Source organism: Glycine max, chromosome 13 (assembly GCF_000004515.6).
Source record: "Glycine max cultivar Williams 82 chromosome 13, Glycine_max_v4.0, whole genome shotgun sequence".
Lineage (NCBI taxonomy): Eukaryota > Viridiplantae > Streptophyta > Magnoliopsida > Fabales > Fabaceae > Glycine > Glycine max.
The window spans coordinates 22,954,117-22,972,342 of NC_038249.2; the positions used below are offsets into that span (position 1 = coordinate 22,954,117).

Consider the following 18,226-nt stretch of genomic DNA (forward strand, 5'->3'; position numbering starts at 1 on the left):
AAGCATGACTTATGTAGAGATCTTTTCTGGACCTCAATAGGGTCTAGTATATGTAGGACAAAAGGAATCATCAATTGCATAATAATTAATTTACATTACATATATCTGAATAAAAGAAAATGATCTCATAAATCGAACGCGGTTGCAAACTTACAGCTGTTCTTTTCAGCCCGTGATTTTCTGCCTATCTTGCACATCTCAACTTTAAAACATTTATTAAAATGCATAGAAAATAGTTAAATTTGACCATAAAAATGTAAAGGGCTAATAAATTGATCGATAAAAAATTTAAATAATTTTTAAATATGTAAAAAATATGATAAATTTGTCTTATATATAATTTAATGATAAATTGATCCATAAATATTATATAATTGATCCTCAAAAAATATAACTTATTTATTAATCCTTGAACATTATAATTTAATGATAAAATGATCCCACAAATTTAATGATATGACTAATTTGTTTCTTTTTGCATATTTAGATATCAAATTTATATTTTTTATTTTTTAAGAATCAATTTGTCATTCCATCATACTTTCAGAGACAAATTTGATTATTTATCCTAAAATATATATAAAAGAAGTCTACGAATGAAATGCTTTAATTACACTATGGTAGCTAGTTAAGGACTCTAATCATAATAAAAATCCTATCAACATGATATTTAATTTATCCTAAAATGTATATAAAAAAAAGTCTACCAATGAAATGCTTTAATTACACTATGGTAACTAATTAAAGATTCTAATCTTAATAAAAATCCAATCAACATGATATTTAATCATGCAACATACTATATATGATGAGTAAGGACATGTTTGATTTGACATTGGAGAAATAATTATGAGTGTAAAATTGATTTTCGATAAATTTTTACATATTTAATTTTATGTCAGAAATAAATTTAAAATTAATTCAGGATTCAAAAGTAATTATCAATTAAAATAATTTTAAGTAATTTTTACATTAAATTTAATATTTCATACTAAATTTTAATCTAACTTAATTTTATAATAAAACATTCAAATATAAAACAAATGAGTTTTCTAAAGTCTCATCCAAACTAATTCAAGAAAGACTACGTACAAGGATGATAAAATGCGAAAGAAGTGAGTGGCAGTGAGGGGGAGGGCAAAAGTGGAATATGGTCACGTGAGGGGTGTGTAGGTAGACGGCGCGTTAGACGTCGCTTTCTAGAAGACGACAGAACAAGTCGGCGAGTGCGGCGCGCTACTGTCGCGTGTTTTGTTAGCAGGTTTTGTTGTCTCACACATCCATCATCATCTCTTGTCCTTTTCCCTCTGCACCCTTCGTTAGTTATTTTTGGCATCTCTTATGCACCCTTCCTTCCACCTTTTATAAACTTGTCTCCGCGTTGCCATCACCATTTCACACTTCATATAATACTCCACCAAACTATACCCTCTCACTCCATTCCAACAAATATGGGTCTTGTCTTATGGACGATGATGTTTTCTTTTGTCGTGACAAGCACCTTTTTTTCACTCTCCCACCAGCAACCACCTTTGGATTCCTCCGAACAAGAATCTCTCTACGAGGTTCTTCACTCTCTCAACCCCTCTGTTCCCTGGCGCACTCTCTTCCCCGACGATCTCTGTCTCTCTGCTCCGCACGGCGTCGTTTGCGACTTCCCAACTCAACAAAATGAAACGCCTCACATCGTTGAACTCAGCTTCGGCTACGTTTCCGACGAAACCCCCAACCCACCTTGTTCCCCTAACGCCACACTCAACCCTCTAATCTTCACCTCTTTCCCTTATCTCAGCAAACTCTTCTTCTACAATTGCTTCAACCAATCCCTTCCTTTTCCTCTTTCTCTCCCTTCTTCACTTGAGGAACTTGTTTTCATTACACATCTTCTTTTCACTCTGATGCTTTCTCAGAACTCACTTCTCTCCGGAGACTCATTTTGATCGGAAACGCTTTTCACGGTGAGATTCCGTTTTACATTGGTGGGTTTCTTAACTTGGAAGAGGTTACTTTATCCAGAAACAATCTTAGTGGTGAAATCCCCTCGAGTTTGGGGTTGCTGAGGAATCTCAAGGTTCTTGATCTCAGTGGGAACAAGTTCGAACAATGTCTCCCTCACTCGCTTGGTAATCTCTCCCACCTTTTGAAGCTTGACTTGAGCTTCAATGGGTTTAGTTGCCGAATCCCCGAGAGTCTAAGAGGGTTGCAAAGTTTGCATTTTTTGGATTTAAGCTTCAACCGATTCGGTAATTTTGGGGTGCCTTTATTCTTGAGGGAGATTCCCACGTTGAAGGAAGTGTACCTGAGTGGGAATTTTCTCTCTGGGGTGATTCCGGAAATATGGGAAAATCTTGGGGGTGTTGAAAAATTAGGTTTTTCAGAAATGGGTCTGGTAGGGAACATCCCTGCTTCAATGGGGGTTCATTTGAAAAAACTTACTTATCTTGGGCTTGACAACAATAAACTCGATGGGCCTGTGCCTTATGGGCTTTTGGAGTATGCTAGTGAGATCAATTTGGAGAACAACAAATTGAGTGGGAGAGTGGAATTCTCAACAACCAAAGTAGGACAAAAGGTGAAGCTTGCAGGGAACACAGGACTGTGTGTGGACAACAACAAAGTTGGTTGTAAGAGGAGGAGTGGTGATGGTGTCTTGGGTCAACAACTGAAGGCCTGCAAGAAAACTGATGTTGTTCCTGATGATGCTGTCGTTTTCAGTGGGGCTTCTTCTCTGCTGCGTTTTGATTCTCTCGCTGGGGTGTTGTTTGTCTTCACGGGATTTCGTTGGTTTGGTTATTACGTGTAGAGAGAATAGGTTTTTGTCTTTTAGACTGATGGGGAAAGTGTGTTCTTTTTGACCAGTAAAACAACAACAGAGAGAGAGAGAGAGACATGTTTATTCTGACTAGGAAAAGGTCTTTTTTAATTAACAAGTGTAAACTGTAAAGTGCTTAGAGAATGTTAAGGGGAAACTGTTAATTACATTATTCAAAGTTAAATATATGCTAGTATTTATTTAGTTCGTCATTTTAACTTCTTGCTGGATATTTATTTTACTTGTTAAACCGTTGTAGGGTCTGTTAATTAACATTTGGTCCATTACAGTTTTAATATAATTCACTATATTTCATTCCTATTTCTGAGGTGTTATATAGATCTCTTATGAGAGGAAATCAATAATCAAGAAGAAATTTTTTAAAAAAAAATTGTGAGTCTCAAGCCTCTTTTTTTATATTTTGATTCATATATTTCTTTTTAATTTTTTATTATTATTTTATCTTCTACACAACCAATCAACTCGGTAAGAGCCAAAACTAACACGAATAATAGAGATAAAGATAACACAAACTGCAGCAACCTTTTTTTTCTTGGAAAAGCCAAATATATATATATATATATATATATATATATATATATATATATATATATATAAAATAGAGAAAATAGGGAAGGAAAAAGACTAATTACAAGCTGTAATTAGACCAGCCCCTCCACAGTACATGAAATATCCTCGTAAATCCGGGAAAATGAAGAAGAGAAAAGAAAAATAAAATAAAAAAACAGAAAATCTTAACCACTAACTTAAAAAATGAATAAATCTAAAGGACCATATTACTTTTCGATAACGAGAGACCTAGTTAGGTCTTGCAGGTACCCTGCGTCGTGTTATATATATATACTAGTTGAGTTTCTTCTAATAATTGTTGTATGCATAATCGTTTATTTGATGGATGAGGTGAGGTACACATGTTAAGTTTGCTTTCCTCTTTAAATCTTGTACAAGTGACGGCTAATGATAATAATTGGAGAATTGGATCATGTGAAGGGGTTTAGAAGTCTGTATGGGTTGATTGATTCCATTGAAGGAGGAAGAATCAGTGGTACAAGAGAAGGGTTACTAGTGAGTAATAATTGATTCTGAAACATATGTAACAGCATGCTAAGCTAGGCATTTTATAAGTAAAATATTTGATAGACACTCTAATTATTATTTGGCACTCAAGAGAGGGAAAAAAATACTAATCTGATAGAATTTATACGGTAATAAGAAAAACAAGAAAGGTTTCAAATAAGATAAATATTAATCAGGAAAAGTATAATTTTTTTATAATTTACACAATAAACATTTTATTTTATTTTATTAACTAATGACACAAGAACAGGTGTTAAAAGAAACCTTAAATAAAGGATAGTTATTATATCATTACTCATTCCATAATTCGGAGTGACACTGACAGAAGCAATGTGAAAATATTCGTACGATGATGAACTTTGGGATGGAAGCTAGGCTACGCTACGCGCACAACTAGAGGCTGCTCGAAGCCCGTTAGATTCCATTATTAATAATTAAATTGACATTGCATGGGCATGCATGCTAGCTAGAATACTAGCATATTATTCAGATCTCATTTAATGTGCGTGCCTATTCTCATTATATTTTACCCTGACAACGCGTTAGCTTATTACAATTTTGTTCACTTTAATGCATACGATTCTTACCCTAAACTAAAAATGGAATATCGTGACAGTTCTAAAGATAAAATTTCATCATAAGCCAAAGAGTAGTATTTGTAGTTGTGCATTAAAGTGAACCGGTAGAAATGCGTGGATGTAATAAGTATTTGAAATTATGAAACAGATTATGGGATGGAAGTATTTTTATATGTCAACTGTGCAGAACTTATAAGTAATCCAAGAGTTTAGAATTTAGAATGAAGTGCTAAATCCAAATTGTAGCCAAGACTTCTTAATATACCCAAAAATATGAATTTATTAAACTTTCCTTTGCCCTTTGATGTTGAACAATTGAAAATTTTAATGGTACGCGCACCAAGAGTATTTCTTATGTAACAATTATATGTATGTTAATCTCTTTTCGTGTAGAAATGAATTTTTATTGCCCCCGATAAAACTTTTGTTCCTATATAATTAAGAATTGAACCTTAATCAACATATTTAAAAGATACAACTATCTACTATAAACATTACAGATTTATGGATATGCTTTATTTTTCATATGTATAATCTTTCTATCAAAATGGAAGTCTTGTAATTACATATTAGCAATTGGTAAATGATACCAGACTCTATATAAAAGAACAAAAAAAATGATCATGTTAAGAAAATGACATGAATAAATATTAAAAATCGAGTAGAAAAAAAGGGGGGGGAGGGGAAGGAAGTGTTCTAGTTTCAAGAATTATATCTATACAACAGTCTAACTAATAGGATAAAAATAGAGCAACATTATTTTAAGATACCGTGTCCATTTTCTTCAAAGGACCTTGGTTTATCCTAGACTTGAATTGGGTCGGGGATCCAGATTCTGAAGCGGGTTGGGCTTTGGATCTCAATTTGGATGACCCACCACTAGAATTCTCCTTTGTCTTCTGGCGACGAGACTTTTTCGGAATATCGGATACGGGTAGGGTTGGAAGCAGGTGATCCGTGGATACGGGTATGGGTATTCGGGTCAGGGTGGATTCTTCCTTGGGTTTGTTCGATGACTTTCTTGATTGCCTTGGTTTGTTTGATTTCCTTTTAGATGCCTTGGGTAAATCCGGCAAGTCCCGAGTACTTCTTCTCCTTGAATCTATATGAAACATTTTTAGCCATGAAAATTCAATCAATGCCAACTTTGTTTTGTTTTTTCATGCTTGCATGCTCATTCTTTCAAGAATTTACATTTAAATTTACTAACACCATAAAAGTTTACATTCTCACCTAATCATCCATGTATGTATAGTAAGAGTGTGTTCAGAAATTCACTTGGAGTATTGTAAATGAATGCTTTCACTTTCCACATAATTTCTAATTAATTGAGATTGTTAAGTTTGCACGGTTCTTTATTAAACACTGGTTTTCCATAATCTTTAACTTTTATTTGGATAGAGTCACTTACATGGGGACAAAATTATTGAGAGTTTAATTTTATTACCAATCTAAAAAAATTTAAGCAATTAATTAATTAAAAATCACTCTGAGAATAACTTTTAAAACGACTATTATAAAAAAAAATTACGTATATGTCAACCTATAAAGGAATCACAATACTGAAAACTAATTTTTTACAATAATTAAACTCAATTATTTGTACCTTCGGAGACCCATTTGGCATTGTCCTGTCCTTTATTTTGAACATCTAGAGGTGCTGATGAAAATCCTGGAGCAGTTTTAAATTGGCTCATCTGAAAAACAGTCACAACAAGCCCCCCAAAGGCTTTATTTCGTGAAGGAAAATCAACATAAGCATAAACACAAAAGCATTCATGCTAGGTAACTGATTAATCGATAATACATTCTACTAGATCGAATATTAGTTATTAACAGTTGAGAAATTAAGAAATTTGAGAATTACCCAGCTAGGATAATTTACAGAGGGTCCATCCCACCCTATATGGGTCACGTGCTCTACATCCGTGGGAAATCCAATCTGTATGTCTTGTTCTTTTTCAGTCTCTGTTAAGTCACAGGAGAGAACGTAAAAAAAATATTATAAAAATACTGATTAATATTTACCTGATAATAATATTTGTTTATGCTAACAAAAATGCTCTAGAAATGTAGTAATTAAATTGTAGTATTGAGGAAAGACTTAATTACTATTTACTTACCAAATAATTGAGATATGTATCTAAGAATGCCCTTCACCTTGTTGCCGGACATGCTCAACTCAACAAATGCGATGCGTTCGAATTCTCTTTTGGCAATTTACAAAGTTGTACTTATAATTAGATAACCTAATGTAAAACCAACATTGACTTTGAGATCCACAACGAAATTTTCTTTTGTTGAACATTCAACAATATGTGTGCATTGGAATTGAAGAAATGGTCCTGAGAGAACCCATCAAAGGATAATTAGAGGTGTGTGTTTTTGGTTTCTTCTTAGTGCGTGCAAATATGGTTATGGTTTTCTGTTTCTTTTGGCAATTGAAGAAAGAGAATAATAATGGTTCAAAAACTTGGGGCAGTTTTTGACAAATGTGTCATGAAGGTGGCAGTGATGAGAAAAGGGTTGAATCTAACTAACATGTTCTGTTTAAAGAATGCCCATCTTTGAATTGTTGGTTAGTTGGTTTTCCCACCCAATCAAAGCCAGAAGCTGATCGAAATTTTAGGTGTGACAATGAGAAGTACTTAAGTCCACGTGAATGGAAAATGGGTGCTTGGATGTTGCTCGTTCCTAATTTCATGGAAGGAAATTACCTGGAATGGTCCTATTTCCATTGTAGTATAATTTTATTTTATTTTATTTGAAAAAGCCAAAAATAATTCCATTGTATAATTTTCCTTAGATATAACACAATATATACCTCATGAATAATGTTTTTCAATGTACATCATATCACAGATAAATGTCAGAGTTTATGTGCATAATCTAAGAAACTTTGACGCTATAGATCAGGATTATGCTACTTGCATCAGCCATAGTCAATATGGTTTCTTGACTAGAAGTCATAATGTTTTTCTCAAAATAAATAAATAAGAGAAATGATATTTTTACAATAAATTATATAACAAAATGTACAAGAAAGACAAGAGGGAAGAGAGAGAAATTTAAATTTAAAATATATATAATAATACGATGAAGAAAGATAAACACAAAATATAAATTATTGTATGAATTTGTTGTATATGTATCACATATCATGTATAAATTGTTAAGGTATAATTTCAATGGAATAAATAATGAGAGGTCCATCAAAGATATTAGAAATTTAAATAAACATTAAATAATATTTAATTCTCCATTTGTGTGAAAATGATTGATGTTTTAGTATTAAAAAAAAGAAAAGAAATTATACATTGCGTAAAAAAATTTACGCCATCATTAAATCATGAGGATATTAAACTCTTATAAGATTGTACATGACCATTCAATTCTTAAAAAATCATATTTATTTATATATGTAGTTTTGAATGAGATATGAAACTTTTATTCCAAACTTGTTGGTTATATATTATATCAATGCAATGATTGTGATATTTGTAATTTTCAATGAGATATGAAACTTTTATTCCAAACTTGTCGGTTATAAAATTGTGGAATATTTTCCTTATCAATTTTTCAACCATCATTTGTTAATCACTCAATAGTGTGCAAGTAATATATTACATGTAATCACTTAATATCTTAGTAAAATTGTTTCAACAACTAACTTACTTATTATTGTTCTTAATCTATATAAAAAAATTTATGATTTTTCTAATGTGTGCAACCTTTGCACGCAATAAGAATAATTAATTCCTCGATTTTACCTAATTTAGATTAAGATTTATCTGTAAAGTTTCAAACAATTTAATTATTATATTTTTCTTATTTAATTAATTGATTCACTTTCAATCAAAATAATAAATGTCTCTCTCATTTATTAAATTGATTCATTTCCTATAATATTTTTCCCTCTAAAAAGAATTTATTTCTTATGATATTCGTTATGCTTACGGTACAAAATAAAAAATCCTTACGTTAACTAACGGTGATGTTATTTTTTTGAGGGTTCATAAATATAATTATGGAATTTGATTTTTTTTTCACAAATAGGAAAAGTTTCGGTGATTTTAAAAAAATCGTGGATATAATTATGAAATTTATGGGACTGGGTGTTTGGTGGTGTTATTTTTTTGGAGGGAAAGTATCATAGGAAATGAAAAATTAATAAATATGATTTTTTTTTCAGGAAAAAAAATTAGAGGGAAAAATATAATAGGAAATGAATGAATTTAATAAATGAGAGAGAGAAATTTATTATTTTGATTGAAAGTGAATCAATTAATTTAAATAGGAAAAGGTAATAATTAAATTGACTGAAATATTAGAAATAAGTTTTAATCTAAATTAGATAAAATTAACTAATTAATTATTTTTATTGTGTGTAAGGTTGCACACGTTAAAAAAACCAAAAATTTAAACATTATTCACTTTAATTTAAGACGGAGGAATATTCATCCACTTAGTTCACCATTTCCATAATTCTCATCATCGGCATTGCAGATAACCCAGTGCTTACATCCACTTAGAATTTTTTTTTTATATACCCGTATATATTGGTTTACTCCCAAAATACATAAATATTACAAATTACTCTGTAATTTTTTTCGCACTACAAATTTTGGATAGCACAATTCCAATAGCATTTAACAAAAGGAAATGGGGTTTTCATTTTGTTTCAATCGCCCCATGACATCGAGAATAATTCTAAACAAATAAACTAAAAGTTAAAATGCAACATTGTTTTCTACAAACCTAGTCACGTGGAATATGTTACCATTTGCTCCTTTTCAAGTTCAACTTATTGCTCAATATTCAGTTTCTTTCTTTTGGAGATGGGCTTTTAGGAGATGAACTTGTGAACTTCGAGTCTATAATAGCACAACTCAGTCAACTCTTAAAAAGAAAAGGAAATTAGAATTTGTATGAAACAAGAATGTTCTCACTTATTAAAAAAAATGGAGTTGATTTTTCGAAAGAAAGATGTCAACTAATTACAATATTAATCCCAATATTAGATAGGAAACTATATTTCAATTAATTGTGAACTACTTTTTCTTTTGAATTGAGATTACCACAAGAAAGTGTCATCCTTGACCTTGATGTCACAGTTCAAGAGAAAAAGTAGTTACAATTCTCATAAATTCACTAAGATTTTAATTATTCAATTTATGACACTCACAAAATGCCAAAAATTAAATAACCAACACTAATTTGTTAGAGCGCTAACTAATTTCTCCTTCAACCAACATCATCAACATCTTGTAATTTGAGTTCAACAAAACTTAAAAAATTGTGAGCTTCTGAATAGATGAATACAAAAATTTCAATCATTTGAATTTTTTATATATTTATTATTTAAATTTTTTGTTGAATCAAATTACAAAGGCAACTGATGATACCGCTCAAAAATGAAACAAGTTGACACTCACAACTTCAAAAATGTCAGGAATAATCAGCACTTTCTGAATTTGTGAGTGTTAACTAATCTCTCCTTCAAGCAATATCATCAACACCTTCTAGTAATCCAGATTCAACAAAACTTTAAAATAAGTCAACATCAAGAATTTTCAATTAATAACATCTACTTTTCTCATCTAATGAGACCAGACTGGTCTCAAATAGTATAACTAAAATCTACTTTCCCATCTAATCTGGGACCAGACCAAATATTGTAATTGGTTGTCATCTCTCAAGAAAATATATCTACCCTGTTTTTCTTTCGTTGTTAAAGTAAAAATATTCTGTTTCTCAGTATTTTGTTTTTCACACATACTACCAGACTCTCAAACTCAAATACTAATATGATAGGCAAATTCTTACATTGATATAATAAACCGCTTCTCTCTGCAGTTCACCTTTTTTTAATTCAAGGAGAATAAGCTTGATTTAATACTTAACCGACAGAATGTACGAAAAATATTTGTCATTAAACATTCAAAATTGAATAACCTCAATTAGAAAACAGGTTTTGGCCACTTAATGAACCACTGTGTCTAAGAGAAAAACAAGTATTTCCATGTTATTTGCATAAAGACTAAAGAGAATTCAACCAGGAAAAATCAGAAAGGAAGGGACCAGTATATTGAATTGTGACAGAAGCCAAATAGCAACCACCACGTGAATCAACTCAAATGTACTACAACTTGGAAATCACTAACTTATTGGAAAAGCTTTGATTACGCACTGCAGCTTCAATAAGACTTCTCGCATCAATCCCTTTCTCGTGAAAATATGTTTTAACACCAAAAATAATGTTGCAACTAAACTGAATTTTAAATTTGAGCAGAAGTAACCCTTCATTTGTAAGCAGCTTTCACTGCTTTCTGAGCAGCATCATCTAAATCTTCAGCCGTTATCAACGCCATACCACTTTCCTGTTGAAACATTGAGTACCAAAAACATAATAAGCATTTGCAGAAATTCTTGCTTCATTTTCTAAATGATTATATTAATTAATAAATCTGACATTTACCTTCAAAATTCTTTTTCCATGATCAACATTGGTGCCTTCCAGACGAACTACTACGGGTACTTTCAGTGCAACCTTGAATATAATTGCAAGAAAAGTTAATGCTATCATAATATCGGGATAATATAGGTATCATGTTCAATCCCTATTTTTTCAATTAATAAAAAAAAGGAGGTCAAGGACAATGATATTAGTTCTTTATCTCTAATTTTGTTTCAAAAATTATAAAATCTACAATTTACATCAACATCATAAACAAAAATTGAAATCTTACATTGCTTCAAATATAAAGAATTTAAATGTTCTTGACTTCGTCTCAGTTTGTCAATATCAAATAGATCCAAATAAAACCATTGTCTAGAAGGATAAAATTAAAAAGTTAATCTGCACAAAAATAACCTCTTTGTTCTCAATCATATATATGGTTGGACAAAGGAAGAAAACTGGTTGTAAAGACATAAGATTTCTGTTTTTTCATTTATTTATTTTTTGTGGGAGGGGGGAATAGGCAAACTAACCTCTTTTGCAGCATTCACTATTCCACTTGCTATAACATCACACTTCATTATACCCCCAAAAATGTTAACCAAAATTGCCTTCACTTTGTCATCAGCAGTCAATATTTTAAATGCCTCAACCACCTGATTTACATAATTGCATTAAATGTGAACAAAAACATCATAACATGTAGATCATTGAAGGAATCTAGCAAAAACTAAAAGAAAAATTTAATATAATCTTTTTGGAGTCGTGTCTGGGTTAATGCAACAGCAGATTACAAATTGATCTGATAAAGGAACGCATAAGAGCAATTATATTGATCATAATAACATAATGGAGCAATCCTAACTATTAAAAAATTACCTGGCCTTCAGAGGCATTGCCACCTACATCCAAAAAATTGGCAGGAGTACCCCCATGCAATTTAATTATATCCATTGTGGCCATTGCTAACCCTGCTCCATTCACCATGCAGCCTATTTCTCCATCTAACCCAATATAATTTAAGTCTGCCTTTGCAGCAGTCACCTGTTCAAAGTTAAAAGGCACACATAATGTTACACACACCCAGTAAAAAAAAAGAAGATTCAAGGATATAAGGGCTTAATAATCAAGCACAAACAGATAATGTGAAATCTGGCATTGCCAAATAGAATTTCACTGTCTTACCATGAGTATATCATAAACTTGAGCTCCAAATACACATCAAAAGCATCAAAGTGCAATGAAAGAAATGTAAGTAGCTACATGAGTTAGGCTGACAGGTGTATGTGGGACAGACTGAACTGGGTTTATTAACATGAACCCACCCAATATATTGGTGAGGCCAATTTTTGGACCTGGACATAGCCCAACCCAATTAATAATCAGGCAAACCTATTTAGACAAAACATAAAAATTTGAATATTATGCAACCCCCCCCCCCCAGGCTCAGGTGGCAAAGATGGAATGGGTATAGGGATCATATGCTCCATTCCTAAGTAAGGTAAAACACAAACAAAATAAGAAATAAACCTCTCGAGGGTCCTCTTGTGTTGTATCACGGAGAGCAAATATCTCTTTCTGGCGATATGCAGCATTATCGTCAAAATTCAACTTAGCATCAGCAGCCACCAATTGGTTATCAGCTGTCTCCGCAATGGGATTGATCTGTTCAAAATAACCAATTTTCATCATAGACATTCTTCATAAATTAAGCTTGTATAAAGTGCACATGATTAAAATTTGCAAATGCTTACTTCCAAAAGGGTGCAGTCACAATCAACAAAAAGTTTATACAAATTCTTCACTTGTTCAATCGACTTATTTCTATCAGCCACTTTGAGAGCCAAACCATCAACAACCTTTGCAGCATCTTCATCAGTAATTCCTTCAAAAACATCAACAGGTACCTACTAGAAATAAAGAGTGCATCAGGTGTATCTTGTAAAGAAGACCAGCTCAGGTGAAAATCTAAACCACGAAGAGAAATGTCAAGGATAATAAACCTTTATAATCATGTCCGGAAATTTCTCTGCTAGGTCTTCAATGCTGGTTCCTCCCTTACTACAAGCAATTATAATCTGGAAAAGCAAAAACATAAAAAGAAAAGAATTATAATAAGCAACATAGTTTTTTATTGGTTAAATTTAAAGAAACTGTAATGAAGGAAAGAGGGAGCCATACATTAAACATGATATAGAAGTTGTAAGAATTTAAATTTGTATATAAAGCAAATCAAAGAAAAAGTTTTGAAATAGGAAACTTACTGGACCAGCACTCGTACGATCCAGTGTTATAGCAAAGTACATCTCATTTACTAGTGACAGCTTTTCACACAAGTAAACCTGTATAAAATTGAAAATTCAACATCCAACAAACAACCCCTTTTTGTGTATGTTCCTATATAAATGGATTGAATGATACTCAAAATAAAACAAAGTAGCAGTTGTTGTTGTGTATCCAGTTTTAAAAAATAGCAAAACTATGAGCATTACGCTATGTATTTGCAATATCCTATTGTATTGAGTATTAACATGAAATTTACTTTCATTATCAGATCCAATGGAACAAGTCGTTATGAGTTAATAACTTAAATAACAATTGACAGAAAACTTTTAAAATAAAAAATGTTCAGATTACTTTGGTGGTCACTTTAGCAGTTCAACAAACAGGGTCAGTAAAAAAAAAGTAAATGTGAAGTAACGATTGGAAGCACCAATTTATTATCTGAACATATTACAGATAAGAAACAATACCCATGGAGGTTCAAAAAAGGTGGCATATATTTCCATAAAAAAAAAACAATAACTACTCAAGCATAATATATATATATATATATATATATATATATGTGAAGGTTGATATCATTGCATTGCCTCAACAAAATTTCAATTTTTAGAAATGAAAATTCCTGGCATATACATGCATACTGAAAATGCTAGCATATCTGCATATAGAATGGATAATTTCAAACCTTGCTAACTATTTTTCCCTGAGGACCAGTCTGTTTGGTAACTAGTATCTGCCCAAGCATCTTCCCTGAAATAATAATAATGACAATGACAACAACGAAATAAAAATAGCACTAACAAAAAAAAACACTGAAAATTAGATTATAGAATATTATATCCTCAATGCGTTCAATAATCAATCCAATAAATCAATACATATGAGCATGTTATGCTATAGTACAGAGTTTTGTATTGAAAGCCAAGGACATAAAATGAGAACAAGAAAATGCAAATAGAGGAATAAAGGAGGAGACATGCATTACCAGCTATGTCTTCAACCTGGTCAGTCTTAACAATGTGCACTCCTCCCTTAAGGCCGCTTTTGAAAGTTCCCAAACCTCTTCCACCGGCTAAAATTTGACTCTTAACCACCAACTGCACAATAATCCCAGTTACACTCCCAGTGCTCACACTCACAGTAACATGAAATATTCTGTACCAACTAAGACATTTGATAATGTTTCTGGAGGGGAAACTTGCAGAACTAAGTTTTGTATTCGCTACAAAAGGAATTAATGGAAACACAACGCACTTTGCAATTCTGAAATTCACTTAGTGTTATTTGTGAACATCAAGTTGTGGCATAGGTTACCTCATTTTCATTAGGGAAAAGGTCCTTGATGGCCTTTCTGACCTCTTCAACAGAGGAAACAGCCACGCCTCTCGGAACATTAACTCCGTGTTTGCTCATCAATTCAGCGCCCTAGTTTCATGGAATTCAATAGTCGTTATTTATTGCCGACACTAGGTCAATCATTCAATCAAAGAGCTTCAATACAAATAATCATATACAATTTCACAAATCATACATTCAAGGAACTCCAGATTCATTATCAACAAAAACGATTTATTATCATTCTAGAAATAACAAGGCCAGATTCCGCCAGATGAATCTATAGCGAAAGGAACAGATTCCGCGAAGCTTGGAATTGGAATTGATTTGTGAATCGTAATAATATCGCTAACGGTGAGAAGAGACAGAGACCTGGTACTCGTGGATGTTGAGGCGGCGGAGTTGGTTGTGCTGCCATTTTCCGGCGACGGAGAGGGAGCGAGAGACGAGCTTGTTGAGCAATCCCCTCACCATGGTTGTTGCGGATTTGAAGATCGGAGACACACACGATCAAAGTGAACTCGATTCGATTCTACGGTGAGAGAAGAAAAACCTCTGCCTCTATGTTCCTTCAACGTTCAAAGTTCAAACTCTGCGCAGCCTCTGCCATACGCCAAGACCGGACCCTAGCAAAAAATTTATTTTAAAAATGATAAAAAAAAAAATCAAAATTTCCAACTTGTAATTGGTATAACTTTTTTTTTCTTTTATGTAATAATAATGAATCGTTTAAAGTACCTTAATATAATTATTATAAAAATTAATAAATTTACAATGTATTATTATAATTGAATGATTATATGAAGAAACTTACTTGTGAATTTATAATTATTTTTCTTTAAGTAATTTTCAACTCTTTAAATTGCAAACATATCACATATGGATCGATAAAAATTGCAAACATGACAAATAATACAACAATATTATTAACACATTAAGATTGGCCCAAAGAAAAAAAACTTACTAGTTTACATGAAGTCTTTTTAAGGTTCATTGTCAGTATACCAAATAAAAAGACAATAATTTTCACTTTTATACTATAATATTATTAACAGGAATGTCATGCCAAATTTGAATCAAAATAAGTTTATTATTTTTTAAAAATTCAATTAATAATAATGTGTTATAAAATATGTGTGCCACTACTATCCTTTCAGGATTGAGAGACAAATGAAGGGGATGGGACTATTCTATATTTTATAGATCTGATGGTATTTTGGAAATATTAAGTTGAAAAAATATGGAGGTGTAGTTAGAGACTTAGAGGGGAAAAAAAAGAGAAGTGTTAATAGGATGGGCCTATCTAGCATCTATTTCTCGCGAAGGTTTAGTCTTATGGACCTTGAATTAAAAAAAATAACAATTGCTTTGTGCACCAGTGTTCTTCTAGTACACCCAGCAAATTATAGTAAATTCTAAAAGTATCCCAACTAATAAACATACAAATTCATAATCCATAAGAGAGTTATGAATTTGTAATTCATAACACCTAATCCATATAGGAATTGACAATTCATATGTTCATATGGTTATTAGCATCCATGATATTCCAACCAATTGAGTTAATAGGTTAATTATGTTATAAAATAATTAATGTTGTTATATATAATACTAAAAATTTTAATATATATTTAATGCACATGTAAACTTACATAATAAATTTTTTGATAATTAATTTTGATCTAATAATTAATTTATTTACATGTATAAATTTTTATGAAACCTATAATTTTTATTTAAAATTTATATATGTAAAAAATACATTATTAGATCAAAACTAATTTTAATAAGACCAAAAAGTTATTACGATTAATTTTGATCCAATAATGTATTTCTTTTACATATATAAATTTTAAATAAAAATCACAGGTTTCATAAAATTTATATGTGTAAACAAATTAATTATTGGATCAAAACTAGTTGTAACAAAATTTATTATGTAAATTTATATACGCATTAAATATACATTATAAATTTGTGTTATATATAATAATATTAATTATTTTATAAAATAATTGGTCTATTAATTTAATTGATTAGATTTACATATACACTAAATATATATTAGAAAATTTAATATTACATATAATAATATTAATTATTTTATAATTGGTGTATTAGACCATCTGAAGCTCAAAGCCTATGATTTCTTTCTGCAAATAATTGTAAGAATGCATTTGATGGGTTGAACGATGTTAGCAACCCAATTATTTGACGAGGATTTTATTTTATTTTATTAACATCCAAAACGAAAAAAATCTCACCAGTCACCACCTTTGATCAACCCTAGAGTTTCCATGTCTGGAAGGAATTTATAGAATTGCGTGAAGTAATAGAACTGCATGGAGAATAAAACCTCTTTATTCTATCATATGCTATGCTACATTATTTTTTAGAAAACATCCTATCATATTCATATGCTTCATTAAATATATAATATAAATGTCCCTCTATAAATTTATACTATCATATATTTACTGCCGGACTGTGACCATTTGATATTTATTTTCTAGTGTGTCTACCCTGTTCCCACTGATAAAGTTAATAATATAAGAAAGATATTTGTTGTTGATTTTTCGTACTTCTCTCATGGTTATTAGATAGGATGGAGTGAAATAAGATGAAAATAAAATTGAGATAAAATTTTAAATTAAAATAGTATGTAAAAATATGAATTTTATTTTGTTTTATTGTTAATTTCATTTCTTTTTCCCTCTCTTTTGAGGACATCGTTTGGGCTAATCATATTGATAATGTAATAATATAGGTGGACGAAGACAATGATACTGAAGGGAAAATGCATTATTAAAATTCATATACCCTTGTAGGTGTAAATTATAGAAACGTTAATCTTATACGGATCACAACCTGGAAGAACATCTACTAGGAAGTTTCATAAAGCCAGAAATTATTAGCTTTAAGTTTCAGAAAAAATAAAAATAAAAACTTGTGAATAAACAAATGCTTTAAAGAGAGTCTTTAGTTGAAAAACTATTATAAAAATTTAGAGGATCTTGCTCATTGGTATTCTTAAAATATTGATTAAGAAACTAAATAAAAAATTATTTATTATGAATATTATAAGAATGCGTAAAAGAAATATGAAACACAATTTTGTATAAAAAAATTTATCTTTTTAATTTCTTAACTAATATTTTAAGATTACTGGTTAGTATTTTTCAAAATTATAAAAATCCAATCATGCGCTAATACATTTCCATTTCCAAAAGGAGAATAATAATTGTACAAATAGAAGGATACTGGTGAGGTCTTGAAATATATAAATTCTTCAAGAGTGTATCCACACCGAGACTCACTTTTATTTATCAATAACTTTGACCGTGAAAACAAATAAGAATAGAGAAGTAATATTGGAATCTTTTTAACGTACAATCTAAGGTTCTATTTATAGCACATTAAGAATACAAACTTTCTGATCAAATCAAAATCATTATTCGTACTATCCTTCTTTTAAGCTATATCATTTCTTGTTACCTTTTATTGCTAACCATTTAACAATTAAAATTAAAATAATAATTGACAAAGTCAAACTTGTATCTAGTCACCTTTTCAACCCAACTTAAACTTATAAATACAAAATCATACATGTTTGTTTCTATTCTTTCACCAAATCTTTCATATTATTTATATACTCAG

General features: G+C 30.9%; 2 protein-coding genes and 1 pseudogene across 2 annotated transcripts; all 3 read right to left on the reverse strand.

Annotated features, from left to right (window-relative positions):
- Positions 1-1,154: 1,154 nt before the first annotated feature.
- Positions 1,155-1,935, reverse strand: LOC112998725 (uncharacterized; annotated as a pseudogene).
- A 3,226-nt stretch (positions 1,936-5,161) lies between these two features.
- On the reverse strand, positions 5,162-6,958 carry LOC100790434 (CRIB domain-containing protein RIC6). The gene is made up of 4 exons (XM_003542382.4): positions 6,612-6,958; positions 6,356-6,456; positions 6,095-6,185; positions 5,162-5,590 (listed from the first exon to the last, which is right to left on the reverse strand). Exons 1-4 carry the CDS (start codon positions 6,661-6,663, stop codon positions 5,250-5,252), a joined length of 585 nt encoding a protein of 194 aa, XP_003542430.1. The 5' UTR covers positions 6,664-6,958; the 3' UTR covers positions 5,162-5,249.
- A 3,595-nt stretch (positions 6,959-10,553) lies between these two features.
- Positions 10,554-15,261, reverse strand: LOC100790952 (succinate--CoA ligase [ADP-forming] subunit beta, mitochondrial). Its single transcript, XM_003542383.5, has 12 exons — positions 14,942-15,261; positions 14,549-14,659; positions 14,220-14,331; positions 13,920-13,984; positions 13,213-13,290; positions 12,952-13,026; positions 12,703-12,855; positions 12,479-12,613; positions 11,828-11,992; positions 11,482-11,604; positions 10,967-11,038; positions 10,554-10,868 (listed from the first exon to the last, which is right to left on the reverse strand). The coding sequence occupies exons 1-12, from the start codon at positions 15,041-15,043 to the stop codon at positions 10,791-10,793; spliced, it is 1,269 nt and encodes a 422-aa protein (XP_003542431.1). The 5' UTR covers positions 15,044-15,261; the 3' UTR covers positions 10,554-10,790.
- Positions 15,262-18,226: the final 2,965 nt, after the last annotated feature.

Bases quoted from the DNA above. Each gene is read 5' to 3' on its own strand.
- LOC100790952 (XM_003542383.5), bottom strand. From the start codon at position 15,043: ATGGTGAGGGGATTGCTCAACAAGCTCGTCTCTCGCTCCCTCTCCGTC. The intron at 13,985-14,219 runs GTAATGCATGTC...TTATTATTTCAG, and splicing joins CCAGGTTGAAGACATAGCTG to GGAAGATGCTTGGGCAGATA. The intron at 11,605-11,827 runs GTAATTTTTTAA...TATGTAAATCAG, and splicing joins GCAATGCCTCTGAAGGCCAG to GTGGTTGAGGCATTTAAAAT.
- LOC100790434 (XM_003542382.4), bottom strand. From the start codon at position 6,663: ATGTCCGGCAACAAGGTGAAGGGCATTCTTAGATACATATCTCAATTA. The intron at 6,186-6,355 runs GTAATTCTCAAA...ACTGTTTTTCAG, and splicing joins CTGTAAATTATCCTAGCTGG to ATGAGCCAATTTAAAACTGC. The intron at 5,591-6,094 runs GTACAAATAATT...TGTTTCATATAG, and splicing joins TGCCAAATGGGTCTCCGAAG to ATTCAAGGAGAAGAAGTACT.